This window comes from Cyprinodon tularosa, unplaced genomic scaffold, assembly GCF_016077235.1.
Source record: "Cyprinodon tularosa strain WSP-4 unplaced genomic scaffold, ASM1607723v1 ctg313, whole genome shotgun sequence".
NCBI classification, from domain to species: Eukaryota; Metazoa; Chordata; class Actinopteri; order Cyprinodontiformes; family Cyprinodontidae; genus Cyprinodon; species Cyprinodon tularosa.
In genome coordinates this window covers 1712851-1737952 of record NW_024039023.1, presented here as the reverse complement: position 1 = coordinate 1737952, position 25102 = coordinate 1712851, and the positions used below count along the sequence as shown (strand labels likewise).

Genomic DNA, 25102 nt, shown 5'->3' with positions numbered 1-25102 from the left:
TCTTCCCATTTTTTTTGGTCTCACTTAAGCATTTATTATCGCCTTTTATCGCGCCATCATGTGATTGCGCATGCCTATCGGCACATTTCTGGGCTAATCAGTGAAGCAATGCAGATAAGAGTGTTGCAAATGTAATTCCGGACTGAGAAGAACAGTGGAAAAAAGTGAGAAGGGGTGTTAATCTGTGTCAGTGACTTTCAGGGCCTTTTGTGGTAACAAAAAACTATGGTGTTGTGTGTAATCAATATACGTATATATGATAAGAAATTCCATAGTAATCAACAGTTTAATCTAGTGGCTTTATTGGCGTTAAATAAAAGTGGCTCACAAATAGAGCCTTGAGGACCTCCAAATGGGATATTTTCTTAGGTCTGCCAGGTAAGATTGCTTTCCATTAGGGACGATTTTAGGATCAGAGGTTTATGGGTGCTGAACACCAAGAGAGCTGACTGGCCAGACAAGATTAATTTCACTGTTTCTACACATATTTAAAAAAACTTTTTCAGTGCATTTTGCTAATAACTGACTCCATCATTCACTAATGTATCTGAGACCTGTGCCAAACATCTAACAAGCAAAGCAAAAAGCAGCATTTTATAGAAGAATATTCCAATCAATTAAAGTGTTTAAATCAACTCATTTCATGGAAACCTTTGAATCAGTTTTCATGAAAGTAGTTTTCTCTTTTGTGTGCCAAAAGTCCTTCCATGATATATGTAAAATAATCTACTGAGTTAAACGTTTTTTTTTTTTTGCCAGTCTGTTTTCTTACCTGTTTTTTTCCTGACCTTTCACTTTGCATACACCTTGCTCCTCTGCTCCCGCTTCTACACCTCTCCCTCTTTAGAATGGCAATCATAAAATGGATTATAAATTCAAATAACTAGAAACTGGAAAAAAAAATGATAACAATTTACCAATAAGGTTTTAAAGATAATCAAACAAACCAATCTCAGACACATTAGAGCCCCTCGCTGATGGACATTTCACCAACACACCATCAATAGGTGCAGAAATCTGACTGAACATTTCAGAAAACACCTGAATGCAGCATTTTCCTCAAAGCATTGGTCAACATTTTGGGTAAGGAGGTCCCTTAGGCTTGTATTCTTTATTTTTGTTTGTTTATTATCATTATTTCTGAAGAACCAGAACATAATTGAAGGGGTTAAATAGCCAAATACTGTATTGTTTTTACAATGTCAATTTTTTTATTGTTTTTTTTATTATTATTATTGTCAAAAGTGCATAAACTATACAGTAAGCAACTCATATTATAGGGGTGCTTTTATTCAAATTAGGCTTGCTTCAGCACCCCGAAAAATAGACTAAAAACGCCTATGCTTGCCATTTATAATTTTTAATAACTTCCATCAGAATTGCAAAAAGCAAATGCAGTGTAGTTTATCATATTTAGAAATGTTATGGACTGACTATGAAACGCGTATCCATTATCCTGTCTTTTATGGCAGACAATATTAAAAAGGGAAATCCTATGAATGTTTTGTCTGGGAACAGAGATCACTGTTGCAGTTTGTGTATCCACAGAGCAGCAGATGGGTCATTCAAGCATGATTATCTTTTTGCAAGGAGGGGGGGACTCTTGCTGGCAGAGGTGGAGATTATGCTGTGTGGTCTAGAAGCCAAAATAATCACTCCATCATCTCTGGCTAAGTTTATTATGCTACAGAAATCTACCAAAAACATTTGGTTGGGTTTGTTCAAGACAAAAAAAAAAGTGTTAATCTTTGTGAGGCAAAGAGGAATTTTCCAAACTCACCACAGCAACAGTTTGAAGTTCCTATTTTACTGCTTTTTTTTTTAAAACCATCTCTACTGCTCTATGCTTCCCTTGTTCCCCTTTTGACTGCCCGTTGAACACTTAAAGGGGCCTACTTTTGTGCAAAGCTGCTTACAGTTTCCTTTAGCATAGACAGGATAGTATAGGGGTATTTCTGCAAGCAATCCCTCTCCCTCTCTCAACCTTAATTAGGCCACCCACATGCACAGTCATGAGCCTCACATGTTTTCCTTGTAACATTTTCAGACTGTGTATACAGAAAACACATAATGATTGGCAGAAATGTGTGAAAACAATAAGCCTGGAAACATGCTTACGTGCCGCCCCAAGTGTTTCTTATTTTGTTGTGATTCTTTTTTTGTCAATCATCCATTCATATATATATAGCAAAATAAATGTAGTCTATGTTTGGAGAGATCTGTAGGAAATAAAGCAGGATGAAATGAAATAAACAATGTGACTTACAAAATGCTTTGTAATAATACCAATTGAATAATAATTTAGCTTTATTGAAATGTATCTCTGCATCTAACCCATCATTTTGCACGTCCTAGGACAGAGTTTGTTTATTATAGGATGGTATCAGACTTGAATGAGTTGATTTCTATTTGGGGAGGTTGAGATGTTTTATGTCGTGTAAATAAGGAAATGCTTACTCTCAGTTTTTCAGGGGGTTGATTTATTTATTTTGTTTTTTTTCTTTTGGGTTGTTGTATATGAGTACATGTATGTAATTTACTTCTGTTTAATGTAATTGTATCTATCTATCTATCCATCTATGTAGACTTAGATGTATTTGTCATTTTGTTTACGCAAGTGTAAAACAAAAAGAAATTTCGTTTAGAAAAGCTCTGCACAGTTTCATTTCTTTTTAAGTGCAGCCTTGAAAAATAGTAAAAATATATAGAAACAGTAATATACACATGCCTGTAAATTTAAAGTTCTAACATTTCAGGTTTTTTATCTATCTATCTATCTATCTATCTATCTATCTATCTATCTATCTATCTATCTATCTATCTATCTATCTATCTATCTATCTATCTATCTATCTATCTATCTATCTATCTATCTATCTATCTATCTATCTATCTATCTATCTATCTATCTATCTATCTATCTATCGTGTAAACTTCTGAACTATTAAGTTATGTAATTTCTGTTTCATGTTCCTCTTGATAGAGGGGCTGTGTTGGCTCTTGCGGGAATCTTATTGGTCCAATCGTATGACCCCATAGATTGACAGGAATTCCATCCAATAAGGTGCGGCGGCTGGTCCCGCCCCTCCTCGGCCACTAGGGCGACATTGAAGGGAACATTTGTTCGGGACGGGGAGCTGCGCCGTTATGTCGCCTGGCTGCTTATGTGTGTCGTAACACTTTGTTCTAGTCATTAAATCGGATTTAGACCGTCGCTGGGAACCCACCGTTTTTAGCTGGGCAGGTAAAGGATGTGTTCGGGGCTGCATTCGCTGATAGTTTTTCAAAGTTAAAAGCCATTTTCCGTGAAGAGAAGAAGACTCTGAGATCGTCTGAGGAGCTTCTCTCACTCGGTAAGATACTGCTGCTCAAACTCCTCAAGTTAACTAGCTAAAAAAAAAGTAACGCCTGATTCTTATCTAAAGCAAGTTGTTAATATGTATACCATTCATGTAGCTACTTTCAATTACTTGGAAAATAGTTATTTTTAACATTATACTTTCTTTTTTACTGTTAGGAATCTTTTTTCCTCCTTTTCATATTTCGTGTACATTCAGCTAATTCGGCTAACTCCTCCTTCAACGGTTTTTGTCAGGCTGTATCCTTAAGGCTCAAGTTTGTCTCTGCTACATTTAGCTAACTTTCATCCTAGTTATCTGTGGCAAAGAGAGGCTTTTCCAGTAATGAGGCACATGTTAGAGAAACTATGTGCTAAATGTTTGCTGCGCAGCCCTGCATGCCACAAACGGTGAAGAGGTGCCATTACGGTAATAATACAGTCTGGAGCAGTGAATCATTTACTTTTAAGACGGTTATTTTACTTCCCTGACGATAAGGGCTGCCCTGAAGACACCACAGCTACACTATAAACATGATTGCCTGGAAATGTAAAAGTTTGAAACTTTTATTTCCTGTTTTTATGTATTATTTGATCCCATCTAACATGGTGCAGGCAATGTAAACAAAGAAAAGACACTTCTCTTCCTTCTTTGCCCGTGGGACGCATATGCAAATGAGACAAAACAGAACATTTGCATAGAACATTTTGTACAACTTTTGATCCCATAAATATACACGCTACTACTTCCCCTGCTTATGTTGTGAACCTGAGATAATGCATGTATTAATTTCTTAATTGGTGCATTTTACAGGAAACTCTATAACATCCAAACATTTAAGAAAATAACTGTTATTAGATAATAAACAAAGAATAGTCACCTCAACACCTCTTTAAGTGCAAGTACTTCTCAAAGTTGATTATTCCTCTACCAAAAAGGTAATATAGTTTGCTCTAATATCCCTTTGTTTATCATCCTATAAATATTTGTCAGTTTCCAACCTTATAACACAGTTGCAAATTGAAACTCTACCAACAGTAGGTAGTATATAATTTAGCAAGTTAGTAAATCATCCACATAACCGCAAAATTCCAAAATTTCGGAAGTTATTCCTTGCCATACTCTAAAGGGATATTAGTTTTCCCTGATTTAAGCATGAAAAGTCCAAGGCAGGAGTATCCCTTCCCTACCCCCACCTGTTGCTGGCTGAAAGAAGGCTCCTTTGCTTTTTTGTTACTGTTAAAAGAAACTGATGCTTATATGACGTGTGTGTGTATGTGTGTATATAAGTTTAAACAGGAAAACAAAAAAAAGGTTTAAACAGGAAAACAAAAAGAAGTCCATTTGTCTGGTCTAATTATCAGCAGGGTCATCAATCAGAACAGCTACGTCCAGATGTTTCAGCATTTGAATGTTGTTTAGATTTGGAGCTGATTCCAAGAGTCACTGGGACAAAATTTGATAGCTTATTTAGTAAAAGCTCTCAACATAACTGAAACCATTTACGAGACTGACTCTGGTAACTTCCTGGACTTGTTGGATATTTTTTGCTCATTCTATTACAGGTTATGATATCACTTGAACTTAAATCAGAACAAGCATACTGCGGCTACATCTGCCTCTTTAATCAACAGTCATATGGTTTCTTAACATGGATTTTGCTACGTTGCATGCAGGACTCTTGTGCAGTGTGATGATCATGGCCTCTCCTCTCAACTTACAGGTCTTGATAAGAAAGCTATTCATCGCAGCTGCAGGCCATTTGCTGATGGGTACATACTGTGGAGAGGCACACAAGGAGCGCAGGGAAGCGTCGACACAAAACTGGAACTGTGAAAGAATGAAGACAAGCTAGATACCTTTCCTCGCCATTAAACCTTTGATCATTAAAAAAAACAGTTACTGAAGCTCATCTTTGAGAAAGGGTCTTAAACAAAACACAATAACTGAGCCCTTTCAAAATGAGTGTAGAAGGATATCAGTACAGAGCGCTTTATGAATACAAGAAAGAGAGGGAGGAAGATATTGATCTACATGTGGGGGACATCCTGTTGGTAAGCAAGGGAGCTCTGGTGGCTCTCGGCTACAGCGACGGCCTGGAACAGCAGCCGCAGAAGATTGGTTGGCTACCGGGTTTTAACGAGACCACGCAGGAAAAAGGGGACTTTCCAGGGACTTATGTAGAGTACGTCGGGAAGAAATGGATCTCACCTCCAACACCCAAGCCCAGGCCCCTCAGACCCTTACCTCTAGCTCCAGGAAACTTCAAAGGAGACGCAGATTCTGATTCAGATCAAGGTGAGTTTCTCTTTTAAGATGCAGAAGAGCGGAAACTTGAACTTTAGCATAAATTGGTATTTAGCTTCACCAAAACAGAACCTAACTCAGATCTCGGTGAATAATGGAGTCTGTGTGTATTCACGGTACAGTTAGAAAACCTGTCGGTATACAGTATATGGCCCGGTGGATATCATCTGTTATCCTTCTCGATCATGGAGGATTGGAATGTCCATATCAGCCTGAAGGCAAATCCTTAGATTTGTGGATCTAGACATGTTGGGGCAAGATTCTTTTGCTGCTATTAAAGCTGTAGGTTTTTTTTTAGGTAGGTTTCTAGCAGCTTTAAAAAGACAAAGAATGGAATTGTGGTTGATGCTTGTTTTCAAAGTAAAATAACTCAAGTCACATTTGAAGGAAAACCTTTGAACAATGACTTTTAAAGTCTTGACACAAGTTCTTAGTTGAGTTTAGGTCTGTGTTTAGATTTCTCCACAGCATGAGGCCGCCACCACCATGTTTCATCAGAGGGATGCTTTGTGAGGAAGCTGTGGAGAGTTTTTACTGTGGTCTAAAGTTAATTTTGGTCTACTCTGACCTGAGGACATTAATACAGTTGGTACAACGGATGGTGTGTTATGATTAGTTAACAGTCCTTTAGTCAAACTAAATTTAGAAAAGGAGAAAAAATGCCTTGGTTGTCCCACAGTGGGGAAATTCTGGTGTGACAGGACTTGGTTATTCTCTGAGGCACTCGTTATATAATGTAGAATATTAATGCAGACGTTGGTGATTATAGAAGTTGTTAGGAGTTTGACAAAAAACATGCATGAAGCAGAATTAACAGTTCTAATGACAGAAAAATCCAACCAATAATAATTTATTTAGTAATACGTAGTTTGCTTCAGATACAGTAGGGTTATGGTTTGCTTGGTTTTGTTTGTGCAAAGCACAGAAACTTTAAAATGAAAAAAATGTGAAAAGCTTGGGAGTTTTTCTTTTTTTCCTTTTGGAGGAAAATAAAGCGAAATAGTGTACAGAGTGTCTATTGTTAAACTGAATTAGTCCCTATCACAACAACACAATGTCTCTGATTCAGCATCTTAGGAGAAAGCAGCCTCTGTTGTGCATTCAGTCCACCAAAACCAAAACGGCTCGTGTTTAGCTTCACTTTTCTACCTTATTGTTCAGTTTCTTATCTGATTACAGTTTTGTTTTTTGGGAAGAGGGGGGGCTCTATAAATATTTTTCTTCAAAATTTTATCTAAGAACAAATATATATTCCTTAGGCCTTAGTTGAGATATTTGTCCCGTAATGTGACGTGAGACGAGGTTTTTCTGGCTCATTACGAATCCTTTGAAATCTCAGCCCAGGCCACAGCTATGAAGCGCAATTAAAACTCGCCTCTGTTTTGATGAGGCAGAGGCTCGCACGGACTCGCACTCAAACCCTGCCCGCGCGCCTAAAGAGCTGCCGGGCCTGCAAGGTTTCCAGTTTCTTCTCTTTGTGGTGTGATTGTGAAATTCTTTGCTGCGGTTTGCTGGGTGAGCCAGGGGCTGCGGGGGGGTTAATGGCTGTGTCGTGGTTGAGGGGCAGCAGGGCTGAGCCTGGAGCGAGTGGGAATATAGCGTAGAGAGAAGAAAAGTCTCTGTGTCCTGGACTGTGGGAGATGGGGGGGGTCGCCCTGGGGTTGTGGGGAAAAGAGCATGTGCTCTTGTGCTAACTGGAGAGATGGTTGGGATACTGTGTGCAGGGATCAGTGCTGGGGCAGAGCAGGGGGCTTGGCAAAGGGGCTGAAGCAGGGGATAGGGTAGACGGAGGGGGCTATGGGAGGAACCAGGCCTGTCCATGCTCAAGGGGCTTTGAAGAGGGTCTTGTTGCTCCCAGAGTGTTTGTGATTTATTGCCCACCACTGAGGGATCCAACTCCCTTCCTCCTACACCAAAGCCCCCCTTTTTTTCTTCTTCTTCTTCCCTCTCCCTTTTTTTTTATGTTTTGATAGTTCCTACAGTCAGCTCTGCGAGGGCAGAGAAGGTGGAGAATTGAGGCTTAGAAAGGGGCCTCTCTTCTTTGAGCCATGGGGGGAGGAGAGAGGTTTACATGAGTGCAGCAGATGTGGAGAGAGAAGAGGGCAGGGCTGGGAAACTATTCCGGCTCATTCCTGCTTGCTCCTTCTTTTTCTTTTTTTTTCTTTCTTTTTTTTAGAAACATTAAAGTGTTGCTCCTTTGCTGGGCCTCTAAGCTAAGACAACATACAGTACATGTGTTTGGGCCCGCCAAGTGCAAGGAACACGGTAACGTTGGGGTCACATGCAAGCATTGGGAAAAACTGATAACAAATCTTTTTTTTTTCTTCAAGAAACACTTTAAAGTGGAGTTTAGTTTTTCCAGCATTTAACTATGTTTTAATTGTTTAATTAACCTTCATACTTTGAGTGTTTCATGGAGCCACTGCGACGCAACGCTTGTCTTAATGCCGGAGGAAAGTGAGAAGGGTTGCTTGTTCCTCTGCATGCTCAGTCTTGTTCCAAGAAATATTTGATGCCTGCAGACGATTTGCACACTGCGCCGTATTGCGAAGCATTTCACTATCTCATAGCACTGTATGTTGATGATGGCTTTCTAATAAAATACAGCTTTTTTTTCTTTTGTTTTTTTCTTTTGTTTTTAAGATTTAATATAATTGGATGGAATGATGGGTCTGTGCAGTAGGGACAGATCAGGGAAAGTGCTCCACATAGCTTGAGATTGAGATAATGCAGCTCTCCTTTTCTGGGCCTCTTTAGCATCCAGCCTGACTTCTGCCCTATTTAAGGCTTTTTATGTCTGTTACCCATTAAAAAATCTAGTAAAATGGTGTTTAGTAATTGTGGCAGAGGATTTATTACTTGTCCCCATTGGGGGAAAAAAACTAAACAAAAAGGCTGCTATCATCCAGATCAGCAGATTGACCTCAGCAGATGTTGATCATCTGCTCTGATCAATAATTTTTTTTCAGTTTTCAGTAATGCATTGGTGCCTCAGACTCCACGGCAGACTGATGTGTGGCTCTGTGACGAATCAGTATTGTGCTAAGTGTTGATTACAGTACAGCACAATGCAACCAGACAATAAAGTGGAAGCATGCTAACTCGCACCACTCTGTCTGCCACTTTTACGCTGTCTGATAATAGATCGTACAGATGTGTTTTTTTATATATTGCTTATATTATTCATTTGATATAAAATCTTTGGTAAATATTTCATGAAATCCTAGTGGTAATAATATTAACCTGCGTTCTGCGCAGCTGGTGATGCTGCACTCTAACGGGGTAAGAAAGTCATTATTTTTCCGAAATCTGATTATAAAAACGGGTGATTATTAAACCAATGTCTTATTGTTGTTATTATGGCAGTAATTGCATCAGGAGATTATTCTTTAACAATATCATGGGTTATAAGTGGCTTCATCCACTGTGCTTTATATGCTAACACCATCACACCCTCATCAATTTGCTCTTTTGTTTGCTTCTAGGAACTTTAACACAAAGACCTGTTTGAGTTGAACTGCTGTCCTTCCCAGTAATGTAATTTAAAAACTCTATAAGATCTACACTGAAATTCAATATTTTGTTCCTCCCAGCAAATTGCATTAGTGTGCAAATCCGCTGGGATTTGTAAGGAATTGCGTGCACGGGACCACGCATAGCTGCTCCATCACCTGATTTTGTGTAAAGAATGACGTCTGGATTGGAAAATCTTCTTTACTGGAGTTTGTCAAAGTCGGTGAGGAGGATTAAGAAAGAGAGCAAGGAAATAAACCCCAGAGAGTGGAGTGGTTGACCAGAAGGAGTGCAATGGGAGAGAGGCAAGATCAGAGCAAGACAATGATTAATGCTGTGTGTTGAAACTGAGACACATTACATAAATAGCATTTAAACATGGAAAATCTGCGGCAAATTTTAAAGCGTTTTATTTCCTTCCTCTGTCGGCTCATTGTGCTTCACAGTTCTCCTGAATGCACAGGCTTGTACCCATTAAAGCGCATGAACAGCTCAGCGGGGGGAAACTACGAGCAGTTACAGCTCACCCCATCAGCATAGCTTTAAGGAAGCAGTTGCATATCTTAAAACCGTTGTGGTCAAACAAACTTCTAGATTATAGCCCCATAAGTTGCTGCAGACTTGTAAAAAAAAAAGAAAAGATGGTATCTCATCTGAAGCGCACTAAAGTATTCACTTATGGACCAGATGGGCTTATAAACCTGCAAATAAATATTTAAAAATGTGTTTCTTGTTTTAATTGTTAAGCTTGTAAAGTCACAACCTGTCACTGTTGGACCTGTTAACAGGATGCATTAAAATCACTGCACACTGTCCAGTGAAAATGAGACGCATAACTTATTATCCTATTGCTTGTAGGTTTGATTTTTTTTTTTATCTCCTCTATCCGTTTTAATTAAAGTCTTTTATGGCAGATTGCTCAGTAGAAAAGTACTCTTTATTGTTGTTTTATTTTTTAAAGTCACACCAGGCCTATCCCTCATAAAGGGTTAAATTTCAGGCTCTAGCAACAGTCCTCTCATTGGCTCTTGCTTTACACCTGCATTGCCTCTTCCTTCCAGCAGGAGGAGACATTGTCTGCTTTTTTCCCCTACTGTGGTTCAAAGCTGCATCTTTTTTTTGTCTTATAAATCAGTTGTGATAAAGCCTCTCCTCAGTAATGCTTATACATAGGTCTTGTTGTAGGTCGTCTAATCTGTTACATTCACCCTCTGATTCAAACCTCATCCAGACAGAGAAATACTGTAACCTGAAAACGGTAGTTACCAGAGCAGACTCTCTAAATATATCCAAATAGCAGGCTATCTTTACAGATATTCCCCAGTCCCGTCCTGCCCACAGTCTACATTTCGTTCGTTGCAGACATGCCATTTGAGCCGGTGAGATTGTTGCCCCCCCCCCCACAACTCACCACAAACACACTGAAGCTCTACCAGTGGCAGCTGCAAAGCCCTCCGTACCCCAGTGTTTGTCTGACTGCGTACTGATTGACTGAGGCCTCACTGCAAGCTGCCAACCATGCAAACCTGTAGCAGCATGTTTATGAGGCCACTGTCTCCTCGCTATTCTTTTCCAGGTTGCCACAGATACCGTCTTTCTTAGAAAAGTAAATAAAATTTTACAGTCTTCTGCCATGCAACTATTCGAACGTCTGTATATATATATAAAAAAAAATGTTTTTATGCAAACATAACTTTTATGTTGGATTTAATCTTCCTTTTGTGTGGATTTTACCCAACTTGTTTATTTGGGTTAATTTCTAAAGCACTATAACTCACATTAAATGTCATCTCAAACACTATACCAGGCAAACGGGTCACATTAATATCCATTATACAGAGATATAGGATGAAACCAATCCAGCTCATACCATTGCAGCCTGATCTCATAGATGGCTCGAAATTAAATTACATAAAATGATTCAATCTATAATTGAGCAGATATTGTCAGTTGTTAAATAAGTAATCTATTTAAGGAAGTCCAGCTGATTGAAGCCCCACCCCTCCACAAGGATCTGCCAACAGTTGACCCATATAAGCAAACCGTAATAAAAATGATTAAAACGGTTGTATCCATCGCGGTTGAATTATTACGACAGGAGAACGACCATCCTCGTTTTGCCAAAATAATTACCGAGCTCCAAATGAACACATCAGATTCATCCTTTTTATTACCGTTGGATATGTTGATAACGTCTGCTAGGGCATCTGAGGAATCGGCGCTGATGGCTCCAAGCATGTCCGCCATATTTTGTTCGATACTCTATACATTTCCATCGGCGCCAAAACTGTCACGTCGTTGACAGTACTAAGAAGCAACTCTATCTAGTCCGCGCCGGTGTCACTCATATGCCTGGTCACTGACACAGCCCATAAACATTAGACCCTGGTTCACTTTGAAGATACGTCTTGTTGTGGCAGTTATCGGCCAGCTGTCAGAGAAATCCCACAGGATGCTCTTAGGTGCGTGGAAATGTACGTCAAATTCCCAGAATTTTTCTAGAGAGCAGCATCTAGTACGTGGAATGGAAAGCTTGATACCTGCTACATGCGGAGTGGATGTTTTTGCAGTTTGATTTATGATTTTTATGGGTTTGATCTGTGAAAAAGCAGGTGGGTAGGGTTTCATTTTACCCCTGATAGTAAGCAGCGTTTCTCAGAAAATGGGTTGGCCGTCGGACGAAATCCGTGTTGGATGTCTTGTCATGGAGAAAGCTTAGACTTCTAAGGTGAGAGATGGCAGCACCGCGTGTCTCCATCTTTATTTAGGGAAACTTTGCTCCGTCTCAAAGTTAGCTACTTCTCAGAACCACCTCGTCCCTCTGGGTTTGCATTTCCAGTAATGTCTTCCAGATGACCACTTGTCCTCCGTGAAAGTTTGTGTGTTGTGTGGTCAGGAGGACTTAAGTAATCCTGTTTCTTCACACGCAGCATGGCAGCCGGAGCGGTGCACCGGTTGGAGGATGTGGATTCGGTCGAGGCCGTTCATTATTCGCCTGATTGAACCGTGTTTGGCGGAAGCGGGCAGCAATGTTAATTATCATGCATTACTGAGAGCTGCACTTGTTTAGTTTAATAGCCGATGTTTAAAATAGTAAAACATTTTTTTTCTTTTTAAGGCGAAGGCAGAAAGGAAAATATAGTTTATTGAAAGGCTCCATTCATGGGCCTGAAGTCTCATGATGGAACAGTTGAACCTTTTAGAAAAAAAAAAACTTTTCAAAATACCCCTTTACAAATTCAAATAAAATCGCTGCCAAATCCTCCTCCTTTCATGTCCACACCTGGCTGCAGAGTTCTAAAGGCAAAATAAGTAAGGAGGAACAAAAATACCGTGGACCTGGCCAACCTCATGTCACAGGATATTTGCTTGGTTCCTTCAGTGCTCTGCTCCTCCTGTTCTTGAATCGCACTTTTCTTTTCCTCTTTGAAAGCGGTTCTTTGGTCATGTACCTGCTGCCTTTGAAGCTCCGAGTGGTCCGTTGGTCAAACACTCAATCAGGCTCAGATGAATTGCTGCCATCTGTGATTTAGGAGTTTGTTTAAAATGTAAAAAAATGTTGATTTCTTAAAGTAATTACACTGTAACTCTGCAATAAAGTTTTGTTAGCTCAGTTGACCCAACACAGTGCTTTAGAAACGTAATCATTCAAACTCTGCAGTTACTTTTTCTAGTGAAATCCCCTGAGAACGTTTGGGGTTTCAGTCAGAAAGAAATTAGTTGTACTCAAACCTATAACCACAAACTTCGATGTATTTTGGGGGGATTTTACACAACAGACAAAAAGAGAAAGAAGAGCATTTTTTAGAGAAGTAGGAGAACCTGCTCATGTGGGAGTCTGTTGATGGGACAACTAAAGGGTATGCTTTATGCAAATCTGGCCTTTTTGGCTAAAGAGAGAGCTGTTGTTAAATAGTCAGCGAACACATGCATTACACTAATCACATGCAATAGGAGGGCACACAAAATTAGATTGTCTCATTTACCAATTATTAGGAAGCCGCCTGCTTTAATAAGGACCTCTGTTGACTTTGGTCTCCTCAGGTGTCTGTTTAATGGACTTGACGGAGCAGTTTTTCCTCCCAGAGACCGCTCCACCCTTGCTGACCCGACTGCTGGAAGCTATCGAGAGGAAAGGTGAGGCTTACATGTTAAGAAGACAACCTGTCTACCTTTATATCCTGCTTAATTTGCTCGCCAATTAGCGGTTTAACAGAACCACATGACATGAGGTCTGTGTGCTCTTTCATAGGTGTGGATAACCCAACTCTGTATCGAACATTCACTGCTGGAGGTGGACATGAAGTCAGACAGTATTATGATTGTGGTAAGAAGCTTGTTTTTATTTTTATTTCCAGTCTTGGGTTCTAATCAGCTAGTGTGAACCTTGTAAGTTTCCAGTGAGTGAGGCTAGTACATGCAGAGGAAGTTTCAGAAAAGAAAGGGGTTAGGTTTGCACATACATGACGTTACTAACACAAAGAACTGTGGTTTTCCCACAAATGAGCATGTCTGCAGGCTGAAAACGAGCATTGTGATGCGTTTCAGATCCTCCCGCTGCAGAGCTGGACCAGTTGGAGCTCTCTGCCCTGTGCGACGGTCTGCGTAGGTACCTGCAGGATCTCCCTCAGCCCATTATCCCAGCTGCCGTCCATGCTCAGATGATCCACACGGCCAAAGGTAGGTGCCACCAAACAGGTTTAGTGATCATTTATGTACAGGGTTTAATATAGAATTGCTGACGTAATGTACCCTCCCCGACTGTACATCACGTTCTGTTAGCAGAAAACCACAAAAGCTTGTCTTTGCCCTCCCCTCTTCCATTCTAACTTTTTTTTTTTATAAATCTTTTCTTAGATGTTCTGAGAGCAAAGCATGCAATGGACATGTTTTGCATACTTTTAGACAGATTTTTTTTTTTTTTTTACTTTTTTGTGAGCAAAGGCGGAAAAAAAAGTCACCTCCCTGTGTTCTGCTGCTCTGCATTCTCTTGCTGTCACATGGCCAGAAACAGGATATCTGTGGTTAATAGGAACTAAAACAAGCCTGAAAGTTTATCTCTGCCATCTCCAAGCAGCCAATCACCTGCTAGTGTACCTTACACTCATTCTCAACCACACAATCTCTCAGCGGTTTTCAAGACAAAAAAACTGCATGACTTATTTTTCCATCTCCTTGTTTGAAGAACACGCTTTCATTTCATGCCGCTCGTCTTCCGAAGCAGATCTGTGCTGAGCGTTTCATCCATCTGACCCAAAGCCTGCTCTTCATCTTTTCCAACAGAGGTGGTGAACCCCGAGGAATGCGCCCAGCTGCTACGCCGCATCGCCAGCTCTCCGACCCTGCCGCCCCAGTACTGGCTCACTCTCCAGTGTCTGCTCAGGCACTTTGCTAGAGTGTGCCAGAACGGGTCCAAGAACCTCCTCACTGCCAGATCGCTTGGCGAGATCTTCAGCCCCGTGCTTTTTAGACAGCAACCCACCAGGTGAATATCGGAGCAGAGTGGGCTCACACATTGCTGCTAGATGCTGGGGTTTGTCAAATATAGATAGACTGCAGACAGACAGGCTCAGTCATGTAATACTGACAGATTCAAATGCATGCACATAGCAGCCTGCCAGGCTAGTGGTGGATTTTAGCCTTAAGCAAACATAGGTTGCAGCTTTTCTTCTTAGCTCTTGCAATTTAAGTAGCTAAGCCTGAATTACTATCAGATTGAAACTAGAGCGGCAGAAAGCACCGCTCAGACTGTGCAACCTTTAACTTGCCATTTTCTGTCTTTTCTCACCTCCTACAGTTGTGAACCCAGTCTGGATGCTTTCATCAAGATCATCGAGGTTCTGGTGACCAGCGAGTGGAGTGAAAGTCAGGCTGCTCCAGGTAGCTGCTCTCCCTCTTTCTCACATGTCATCCATCATTTACAAAGATCTATCCGATGCAACATTGCTTTACTTTGCATCGCTGCTTTTAGAGGGGAACCTTTAGAGATCTGTGCATTATTAATCAGTGGGTGCAGAAAATGAACGTTAAGCTCCTGCAGGGAAGTAAACTGCTGCACAACTCAGACTGAGAGTTGTGCTATTATTAGCTCAACTTTAGGCGTTTTGACTTGCAACTGCAGAAGTTGCAAATCTCAACTTCTAGATTTATTTCAATGCAGAGGGGTAATATTATATAGGATGCAGTTTTGAAACTGGAAAAATGTGTACATTTCCATGAAACCTTTGATCCTAAAGGTGGTTTATTAATATAATTTTTGGTTTATATACCAAACAGGGTATTTAAACCTGCATATTCTTTAACCAGGACAAAAGTCTCTTTTATTTTCTTTACCCAGTAATTCTAGATTTTTGCATGTTGAATAATTCAGTTTAGATTTTGCTAACTGTAAACAATGTTTACCTTTAGTTGAACCTAATGAGTTGGTTCTGAAGTCAAAAAAGGCAGGTGGGTAGTCTCCAATCAGGGACTAAATTTAGCAGGATGCTGTTTGAGTATTTACAAAACTTAGATAAAAACAACCCAACATTGTCAGTGCTTCTCAGGTTTCTATGATGGTGTAAAGTGTGTCAAAGTAAACTTTTTTGCATCGGGATGGAGTCAAATTTGAGTTGGTAGACTTTATTTGGCAAGGCAGAATGGGGGCTTTGTTTTTGTTTGAAAGTAGTTTCAGTAATGCGTCATTGCAAAGTGAAATTTGCATTTGCTCGATGTCCTGTTTTTTTTTTTTTTTTTTTTTTTTTTTTTTTTTGACTGGATTAGACCAGTATGCAGCCTGTTCGGAGATATTGTGGTTTTTTTCTGGGTGTATTCTCTCATGGCTGGCCTTATACACTGGAAACAGAGGTTAGTTTCAAAGCTGTCTACGGTGGTCTGCTTAAGAGCTGCTCTGGTAGGAGGCTGCAATGTGTTGCGTGTGACACGTCTGTTTTTACAGGGCTTGTTAAAAGCACAGTTGTTGGCTCGCCCACGGGCCACAGCCTGACCGTAGCTGTTTAAACATTTTTATTACCTGTTGGCGCTATTTATAACGCTGCTGTTCTTTGACTGCTCTCAGCTTTTGGTAATTTGCACCTGTAAGAACACTTTAGTGGACGGAGGCACTAAACTTTTTTAGAACAATTTCCAGTAGAAAAGTTTTCATTTGGGGAAAGAAAAGCACAAAAGAAAAAGTTCAGATATCATTCTTAGTCTTAAAAGTCACAAGTAAAGCCCATTTTAAAACAAAACAAAAAAAGATGGAGATACTTTACATTTTAGAAAGAAAAAGGAATTAAACTGCTTATATTTCAAATGGATAAGGTCTCCTGCAGCTGAAATATTCACATATGGATCATTATCATATCAGTCATGATAAGCATCTAGTTATCTACCATCTTTTCACATAGATAATATATTGAGAACAAATGCAACTGATTCTATTTGTAGCTTCCAGTTTTTTTCCTATGTGCAGAATTAGTAAGCTCTGCTGCTTTCGCCTTGCTAACTGTAGTTTTAAAACGGCACTGACTTAATAAGATTAAATATGCTACTTATTCAACTTCTCTGCTTCTAAGGCTACATATTTTTATTTTTATCTTTTGAGCATTCTTGCAGCCAGCTGACTGGCAGTGAGCAGATACAGGTTTGAAACTCTCTGTTCCCTGTTTCTAAGCACATGACCCGGTCAGACAGATGAAGGCTCAGGTGTGCCAGGTTTCAGTCATCTGTCTCACACAAACACTAAAAGAAGAGGAGGGAGCCCACTCTGTAAACACACATGTTCAGAATGTGTGTGTTTTGTGAATGACCTGTGTGTGCGTGTGTGCGTTAAAGGGTGTCTGCATGCCTCCTCCCAGTTACTGCAAGCCTATTTTAAGGAGGCGTCAAAAGGCCCACTTAGATTCGGTTGGCTAGAGAGTCGGCCTGCTCCACAGAGGACTACTTGTTAACTGAGGACAGCCTCCTCCCCTCCGCCTGGATATCCACATGTCCTGCCTCTCAAAGGGCTCAGTCAGCAAATATTTGAAAGTTTGCAACTTAATCATGAGACTGAACACCCCCTAGAACCTTTCCCTCCCACTTTGTCCTTTACAAAAAGGAGAAAAAAAAAGAAAGAGGGAGTGACAGAAACTTGAGACGTGGGTTCAGAGCAGAGCTGAGCGACACCGGAGCAGCTACTGCTAATCATTAACTATCTGCCTCCACACGAGCAGGCCCCAGGCTCACGCCGCTCAGAGAGGGAAACGAGGAGAGGGAGGCTCAGAGCCGGAACTGAACAGTCAGTCAGACTGAGCGGAGCGAGCGAGTGAGTCAGTCACACTCAGCCGGTCGCACGCGGCACCTGCCCCAGAGCCCAGCGGATTATCTGGATTTCATTAAGAAGCGCGCAAAGCCGCAACCTTTTCAAGAAATCAAGCCGGCTATTTCTTCAAACCGGGCAGAGCAAGCTATGACATGGAGCTCTACTGGACAGCCTGAGTTCAGCTCCTTCCTGCTGGATTTAATTTAACCTGTGGATCTGAAAGAGACGCTTCAGAAAACAAAGACTTTTTTTCAAATTTATTTTTTATGCAGCAAGAGATGCACAACTTACAGCGTGAGTTTGAAGAGTGCCCCCCCTATTTGTCTTTTACCCTGCAGGCTTTTACAAAAAAAGAGAGAAACCGGAGTTTAAAACAAACGCAGAAGAAGATGAGTTAGCGTTTGTTTCTTTAATGTTGTCAGCCGGAGCCGTGGGCTCACTAGCCACAGGCAGCTGCTTAGGCTATGACTGCATATGCAACACTGCTTTAACTTTAATGTGCCTTTCCCACCGCACACCGACGCCTCTGGAACCTTCAGATTATTTTTAGATGCGCTGCCTCAAGAGGATCTAAATAATTAAAAATGTAAAAGGACTCTTAAACCTCCCAGCTAAGGAAGTTGCTGGAATGAGATAAGAAAAAAATACCAGTTAGTTTTAACACACAAAAAAAACAAAACTGTAGTTTAATTATTGCTCAGCTATTAGTTCCTATTTTATCCAACACTTTAACTATTTTTTAAAGCTGCCATTCTGTCAGTGTTAACTCTTATTTCTATTTTCATACATGTATTTATTTCTTCTATTTTATTAAGTTTTTTTTTGTTTTTTTTGTGCAGCCTCCCTCATTTCTTTACATAATTTTTGTAAAATCTCCTTAAATCTGGGAAGTATGAAAACCGGCTTTCCCTTGAATCCTTAATTCTCTTCCAGGAGCCGGTTCTATTTTGACTTCACTTAGGAAATCTGGCAGGCTATCTTTGTCACATCGGGTGTCATGCTGCGGGATTACAGGCGTATTTCAGAGCCCTGGGTTAGCTCTGACCTGGACCAGGCATTATAATTCAGCTGCGTACGTGCTGCAGCAGCAGACCTGGCTTTGTCTGCGTGCCAGCAGTGGGAGGGGCCCAGCGTCCGCGCGACACACTTAGGGAGGAGGGGCCGAGCAACCTGCAGGAGAGCAAGTGCACAGGCTCGACAGAGGGAGACGGGGATGCGTGAGGAAAAGCATGAATCGAGCTGCAGGATCTTATCTTCTCCTGCCATCTCTCCTGCTGCTGCTCGCCAAGCTGATTTGCTTTTAAGGCTGGAAGCTGCAGAGTGGAAAATATGATCACGGTCTGCCGGGTTTTTAGAAAATTAACGGGCGTTTAAAAGGGAAAAGTGCTTCTAAAATGACCTCATCCGTCTCAGGAAATAAAAGATGCAGGAGCGCTTGGTGACTGACCCCCCTTTGTGATTGGCTGTGGTGAGTGATGTAACACGTTACCGAGCAGGCTGCCTCTTAATGGCTTTTTTTCAAATCACTGTTTAGCTGCTTGAGCTGTAAAGTGTTAATGTTCCTCCTTGGAGGAAAAAGTAAAAAAAAATGGATGGTGCAGCATGCTTCTGTGTTGGGCCGCTTTCTTATTCTGGGACTGAGAAATTTCCAGTCGTTTCTCGATTAACCGTGGGTTTGGTTGGTAGCACAAAACCATGTGCCGGGGTAGCAACGCTCGGCTGCAATGAAACAGATCAAACAGCTTGTATTTTGTTTGATTTTTATGGCTGAAAGCATCCGAGAAGTTAATCCTGCTATTAGTGTCAAGCGAAGAAATTCTGCAAGGTTGACCGCTGCAGAACCAACTACCTTAGCTTAATCTGTGCTAGCCTCTCTAAAACCACTGGCTTTGACTGTAAAGGTTTATTCGCTGTAGATCCATAGAACAGAATTGGGTTATCCCACATCAAAGCTCAGACTGAAGAGGATCTGTTCGTCAGCTGCTGTAGGTTTAAGGTGGTGAGCCGTGTTTTTTCCACTGATCTCCAGGCATTTGTGCGCATTGTTGTCTCAGAAAGATGCACTCCTGCATTTGCAGCAAGGAATATTTATAGACTGTTTCTTTCTTCAATGAAATTCATTCTGCCTGACTCACGCTCTCTCTCCTCCCGCTGTTGGAGCGTTTCATTATCCCCGTTTGATCAATTGGAGGAAGAAAAAACTAATAAGCCTGCAGAACAATGCTTGATTTATCTCACATGGGTTGATATGTATTTTGTAGTTTTTCAAGCAAAAGTAAAAAAAATTCTTCTATGGCTCCTTTAATGTAAAATAGGAGGATAAAGTATCAAATATTAAAGGTCTCCTTTCTCCCTCTTTTTGTCTAAACAGCTCTACCTCCAAAACCACCCAAACCCACGTCTGTGACTAACAACGGTATGAACAACAACATGGCTCTCCAGGACGCCGAATGGTACTGGGGGGACATCTCTAGGGAGGAAGTCAATGAGAAACTGAGGGACACTGCAGACGGTACGTTTTTGGTGCGGGACGCCTCGACTAAAATGCACGGAGACTACACTCTGACTCTAAGGTGAGTCGATCGTCCTCCTCCTTCACACCTGTCGTTCATTTTCATTTCCTCTTAGGTCCTGCCGGTCGATTTAACCCATCGTCACCTTTTCATTCGTCTGTTTGCTTTACAGGAAAGGAGGCAACAACAAGCTGATTAAGATATTCCACCGGGACGGGAAGTACGGCTTCTCGGATCCTCTGACTTTTAGCTCCGTTGTGGAGCTCATCAACCACTATCGGAACGAGTCCTTGGCTCAGTACAACCCCAAGCTAGACGTCAAGCTGCTTTATCCCGTCTCCAAGCACCAGCAGGTAGGAAGCTGGCTCATGGAGGAGCAGCGTTGCCTTTCAAACAAACCTCCGCTTGTAACCTAACAGCAACTTTCAATCCGTCATCAGGATCAGGTGGTGAAAGAGGACAACATTGAAGCAGTGGGGAGGAAGCTGTGTGAATACCACCAGCAGTACCAGGAGAAGAACAAAGAGTACGACCGTCTGTATGAGGAATACACCAGAACGTCACAGGTGAGAGGCAGCTGCAGTCCAGCCCACAGCAGCAGCTTTTTAGGCCACATTTTGTTCTCTAGTGCTTATTTATCATTGTTCTTACAGGAAATCCAAATGAAACGGACAGCGATAGAAGCCTTCAACGAAACTATAAAGATATTCGAGGAGCAATGTCAGACGCAAGAGCGGTACAGCAAAGAGTATATCGAGAAGTTTAGGAGAGAAGGAAATGACAAGGAGATCCAGAGGTGAGAACGGCTCCCAAACAAGCCGCTTCGACTCCGAAAACCTCCGAAACCGAAAGCATGTTTGAGCTAAATGTTTCCTTCCGTTTCTGCAGAATTATGGGTAACTACGAGAAGTTGAAATCAAGGATTAGCGAAATCGTCGACAGCAAGCGCAGGCTGGAAGAAGACCTGAAGAAACAGGCGGCGGATTACAGAGAGATCGACAAGAGGATGAACAGCATCAAGCCTGACCTCATCCAGCTCCGCAAGACCAGAGACCAGTACCTCATGTGAGTAGAGTCAGCAATCAGAACATGAATCCTCACAGATATGACTCTGTAAACCGTTCATTCTGTTCCTAACATCCCTGCTTTCTGTCCGGCAGGTGGTTGACTCAGAAAGGAGTCCGACAGAAAAAACTCAATGAGTGGCTGGGAATCAAGAACGAGAACACAGAAGAGTAAGCATCAAACCAAACCAAAACTGCACAGTGTTTGTTTTCTTGTTTTTCCACCACCATCACCGCTAACTCTTTGCGACTTCCCGCTCTTTAGTCAATATTCAATGGTTGATGACGATGAGGATCTCCCACATCACGACGAGCGGACCTGGAGGCTGGGCAACATCAATCGGCTCCAGGCCGAGGCTCTGCTCCAAGGAAAGAGAGACGGAACATTCCTGGTCCGGGACAGCAGCAAAGCAGGCTGCTACGCCTGCAGTGTTGTGTATGTATCCACCTCATTACGCCTTATTTAAACGTGAATAGTTGCTCATCTTTATTTTAAAAAGAAACTCTTCAACCATTTTAGCTAGCATACTTTGAGTGTTTGGGAAACATTTATGTTAATGATTAGATATCCAGTTAATGTAGCACAGGTGGTGACGTTTGTCCTCTCTTTGCAGGGTGGAAGGCGAGGTGAAGCACTGCGTCATTAACAAGACCCCCTCGGGCTTTGGCTTTGCAGAGCCGTATAATCTGTACGGCTCTTTGAAAGAACTCGTACTTCACTACCAGCACACGTCTTTGGTCCAGCACAACGACTCACTGAATGTCACGCTAGCGTACCCCGTTTACGCCCAGCAGAGACGGTGAGGACCCGGACGTTTTGGGTTTTTTTTCTTTCTTTTGGCACGGACGGCAAAGATTTACGAGCCTCGCTGGAGCGGGAGACACGCAGTGGACTCCATGATAACTTCTCGATAAATGAGAGAGAAAAAGGCTGCGGATGTGCTCCAACGCCCGGCTCGGACTTGGGAACCGGAGGGGAAAAAAAAAAGGACACCATTAAAAGCCTGAAAACATTTCAGAGACTTTGCCACGAAAAACCTGAGGCGAGTCTGAATGTAGATCTCTTTATTTTTTTCGTGGGGGCACAGAATCCGACGGATCACTGCTGAACTCCCCCCTAGAAGAGAAGGACATTTGAGGCCTTTTCGGTTTTTTTCCCCCCAGTGGTGCTCGCCTGCTTTGGAAGCTTTACCAGCCGGCATGTTCAACCACAGCAGATGAAAATTCTCCGGCCAACACTTCGTTTGTCGGCTTCCCCCTCTCATCATCGACATGCATTTCTTTCTTCCTTTCTTTCTCTACGTGTGTGCGTGCGTTTTTTTTGTTTGTGTGGACTGTCCATGTGACCAAACCCATAGAATCGGGAGACCGTGCGACGTTGGATGGCTGTAAAACATTAGCTTGTGTTATCGGTCCAGCAACAGACCATGGATGAAAATGTAGCAAAAGGGCACTTTTTTTCTTCTTCTTTTTTTTTTATCCATGTAATTTTTTTTGTAATGGTTTGAAAACAACTCTTATGAACTTCTAAGAGAAGCGTAGAGATGGAGAAGCCTGCATCCTGCCTTCTCGTAAAGCATTAAGAGTGCAGAAGCAAACTTGATCTTAAGGGGGGGGTTCAGGTGAAACTATGAATGGACTATTTCATGTACATATGTGAAATTGTGATGAAACAAAGTGCACCATACCAAAAAGGATCAGTTCCTGTTTTAGTTATATTCTGATCAGCTATGCAATTCTTTCTCCATTTGTACTTAAGAATTGTTTAACTGTTGCAACCCACAATATAAGCTTGTTTTATCGCTTGAAAAAGTATCTTTTCCTGTGTAAATATCCAAGAGGATATTCTTGTTTCAGAACGCCAAGCTACCGTACCGACGAAAAGAAAACAAGAAAGCTTACGATTTCTAAAGATAATAATAATAATAATGGTAACATACACTTTATTGTAAATTACTTTAACAGCTGGTATACAGATGGAAAAGATGAGTATTTTCTTGCTTCAAACTAAAGTTCCTCTCAGGCAAAGCCTTTTTTTTTTTTTTGAGCTGCTTCAGTGAAGAGCGTTATGGCGTGCAGTTCTCTGTTTGGAGGAGCACTCGGAGAATTGGGGGGTGGGGGGGGCAGGTTGGGGGTTGTATGACCCATATCACCACCAAAACAGCAGTAGAGATTTATTTTGTTATAAAATAGATATGTTCCCATATGAGAATAGAAGATCAATTTACATTTTACACTTTGTATATTTTTCTGTATCAGAAAATGTTTACATGGGTGGATCAGCTCATTTCAGAAACTAATTTTTCATCGGACGCCGTGTGAAAGTGGCGCAGGTCCTTTTTAAATGATTAAAAATAAATAATAAAAAAAATGGCAACAGCTCAACTACAGTTTCCTTCCTCGTCTTTAATTTAAAGTATCTTTGAGTGAAAAAGGAAAATAAAGGTACACAAGCAAAGCCAAACGATGAAATCTCTGCCACTAGTGACGCATCTGTGGAGCTCCACCTGTAACGTGCATGCTACCATGAGAGCTGTGGAGTTAGATTTAACGTATGAGCTGGGAAAGCAGAATGTGATTGTTTCTATTTTCACCAGAACCACAGAGTTTGATGAATTCCCTCTTTTTGTTGTGTTTTTTTTTTTATACACGCGTCATGCTCGTCCAAACCGGCTAAATCTGTGTACCCTTAAAGGCAGAACTGTTTCAACTATGGTACTACGCAGCTCAGTTCATTAATATTGGACCTTTGCTACGAGTCTAATCTAATTTACCTCACAACAGCTGCTGGCACAAATTTTTTTTTATTGTTTTTCACGATCGCAGACAACATGCATGTATGATTGCTCTGTTTTTTGTTTTGTTTTTTCCTTTTGTGTCCCGCACATGATGATCGGATTGATATTTGCCAGTGTTCCTCCGTTTGGCTTTGAATCTGTATTGGGCTTTGTTAAAACAACAAATAAAACACTTCTTTTTTTTTTTTAAAGAACCCTAAAGACTCCTATTTATTTCCTGAATAAACTTTAGTGTCGATATCAGGGTTTCTATGTTGGGAAAGGCACCTTGGCAGCATTAAAATCAAAGTCTTGTAATAATTACTGCTGAATAAAACCATTTTATTACCATTTATTACAACAGGATTACGTCCCTAGTCTAGGAACTCTGCCTAATTGCTGTTATCTGTTTACTTTTATTTAGTGGTAAATTAATTTCAAGCTTTTTCCAACAACTGGGTTTATTTAGTCATGGATTAAAATATTCAACTAAATCCAATGCATTTTAATTTGAAAGGCTGAATAAACAGGATCGTTTGCAGGATGCACTTCCAACACAATCGAACCTCATCCGTGTCATGCTCTAATCAGCTATTTCTAATATTCTAATATATTATCAACTTTAAGTTTTAAATTTATTTTATTCAGTTGCTGTATTCTTTGGGTTAAAAATACAGATGGTAACCAGGCCAAACTTCAAGGAGAGTGAAACTAACAAGAACCAGGATGGGTTTATCTGAACAGCGTAATTAGTTCAGGGATCAAACATTAATTCTCAAGGGCACCTCCAACTTCTTGATTTAGATCTTTGGAATAAAAGCACATCTAAAGTTGCAGACTAACCCTGGTCTATAATGAGTCATTGTCTTAACTTAGCATGCACTGCTCATGGTTAGGAAATTATTTAACTTTATTTTGGCAGTCCCACAATGATATAAGTAATACATGATGACTTGTACATAAGACTCGGATTAAACCTTTCAGTTTGTTGAATTTTCTCAATTATAACTGGATCAAAATTAGATTAATGCAAACATGAAGCTACCATCTGGCAGATTGGGGTTAAACACCAATATTTTAATTGTTCCCAGCCTCCGTCTTCAGACAGGAAGTGACCCAGCCAGCAGAGTCCTAACTGGATCTTATCTGTGGTGGGAGCTTAACTCCAGGGTAATGGCCTAGGAGGCCTTCCTCTCTCAAACACTCGGAGCTTATCATAGATAAAGCATTAAAACACCATCAGAGACGTGTAAAAGATGGACAGCCAGTGTACCATTGGTTAAATTGCAATAACAGTAAAGTCAAC

The 25102-nt window shown here is 41.1% G+C and overlaps 1 protein-coding gene across 3 annotated transcripts; it reads left to right on the top strand.

Annotated features, from left to right (window-relative positions):
• The first annotated feature begins 3109 nt into the window (after positions 1-3109).
• On the top strand, positions 3110-23404 carry pik3r1 (phosphoinositide-3-kinase, regulatory subunit 1 (alpha)). 3 transcript variants are annotated; one of them, XM_038292485.1, is made up of 15 exons: positions 3110-3353; positions 5062-5636; positions 13203-13295; positions 13411-13485; positions 13707-13838; positions 14442-14643; positions 14956-15038; positions 19814-20015; positions 20128-20308; positions 20396-20521; positions 20609-20751; positions 20844-21020; positions 21116-21190; positions 21285-21455; positions 21634-23404. In XM_038292485.1, the coding sequence occupies exons 2-15, from the start codon at positions 5300-5302 to the stop codon at positions 21821-21823; spliced, it is 2187 nt and encodes a 728-aa protein (XP_038148413.1). In that variant the 5' UTR covers positions 3110-3353; positions 5062-5299; the 3' UTR covers positions 21824-23404. The 3 variants fall into 3 exon arrangements, with proteins under 3 accessions (XP_038148413.1, XP_038148414.1, XP_038148415.1); XM_038292486.1 differs by lacking the exons at positions 3110-3353; positions 5062-5636; positions 13203-13295; ... (2 more) ...; positions 14442-14643; positions 14956-15038 and adding an exon at positions 17269-17736; XM_038292487.1 differs by lacking the exons at positions 3110-3353; positions 5062-5636; positions 13203-13295; ... (2 more) ...; positions 14442-14643; positions 14956-15038 and adding an exon at positions 18646-18910.
• Positions 23405-25102: the final 1698 nt, after the last annotated feature.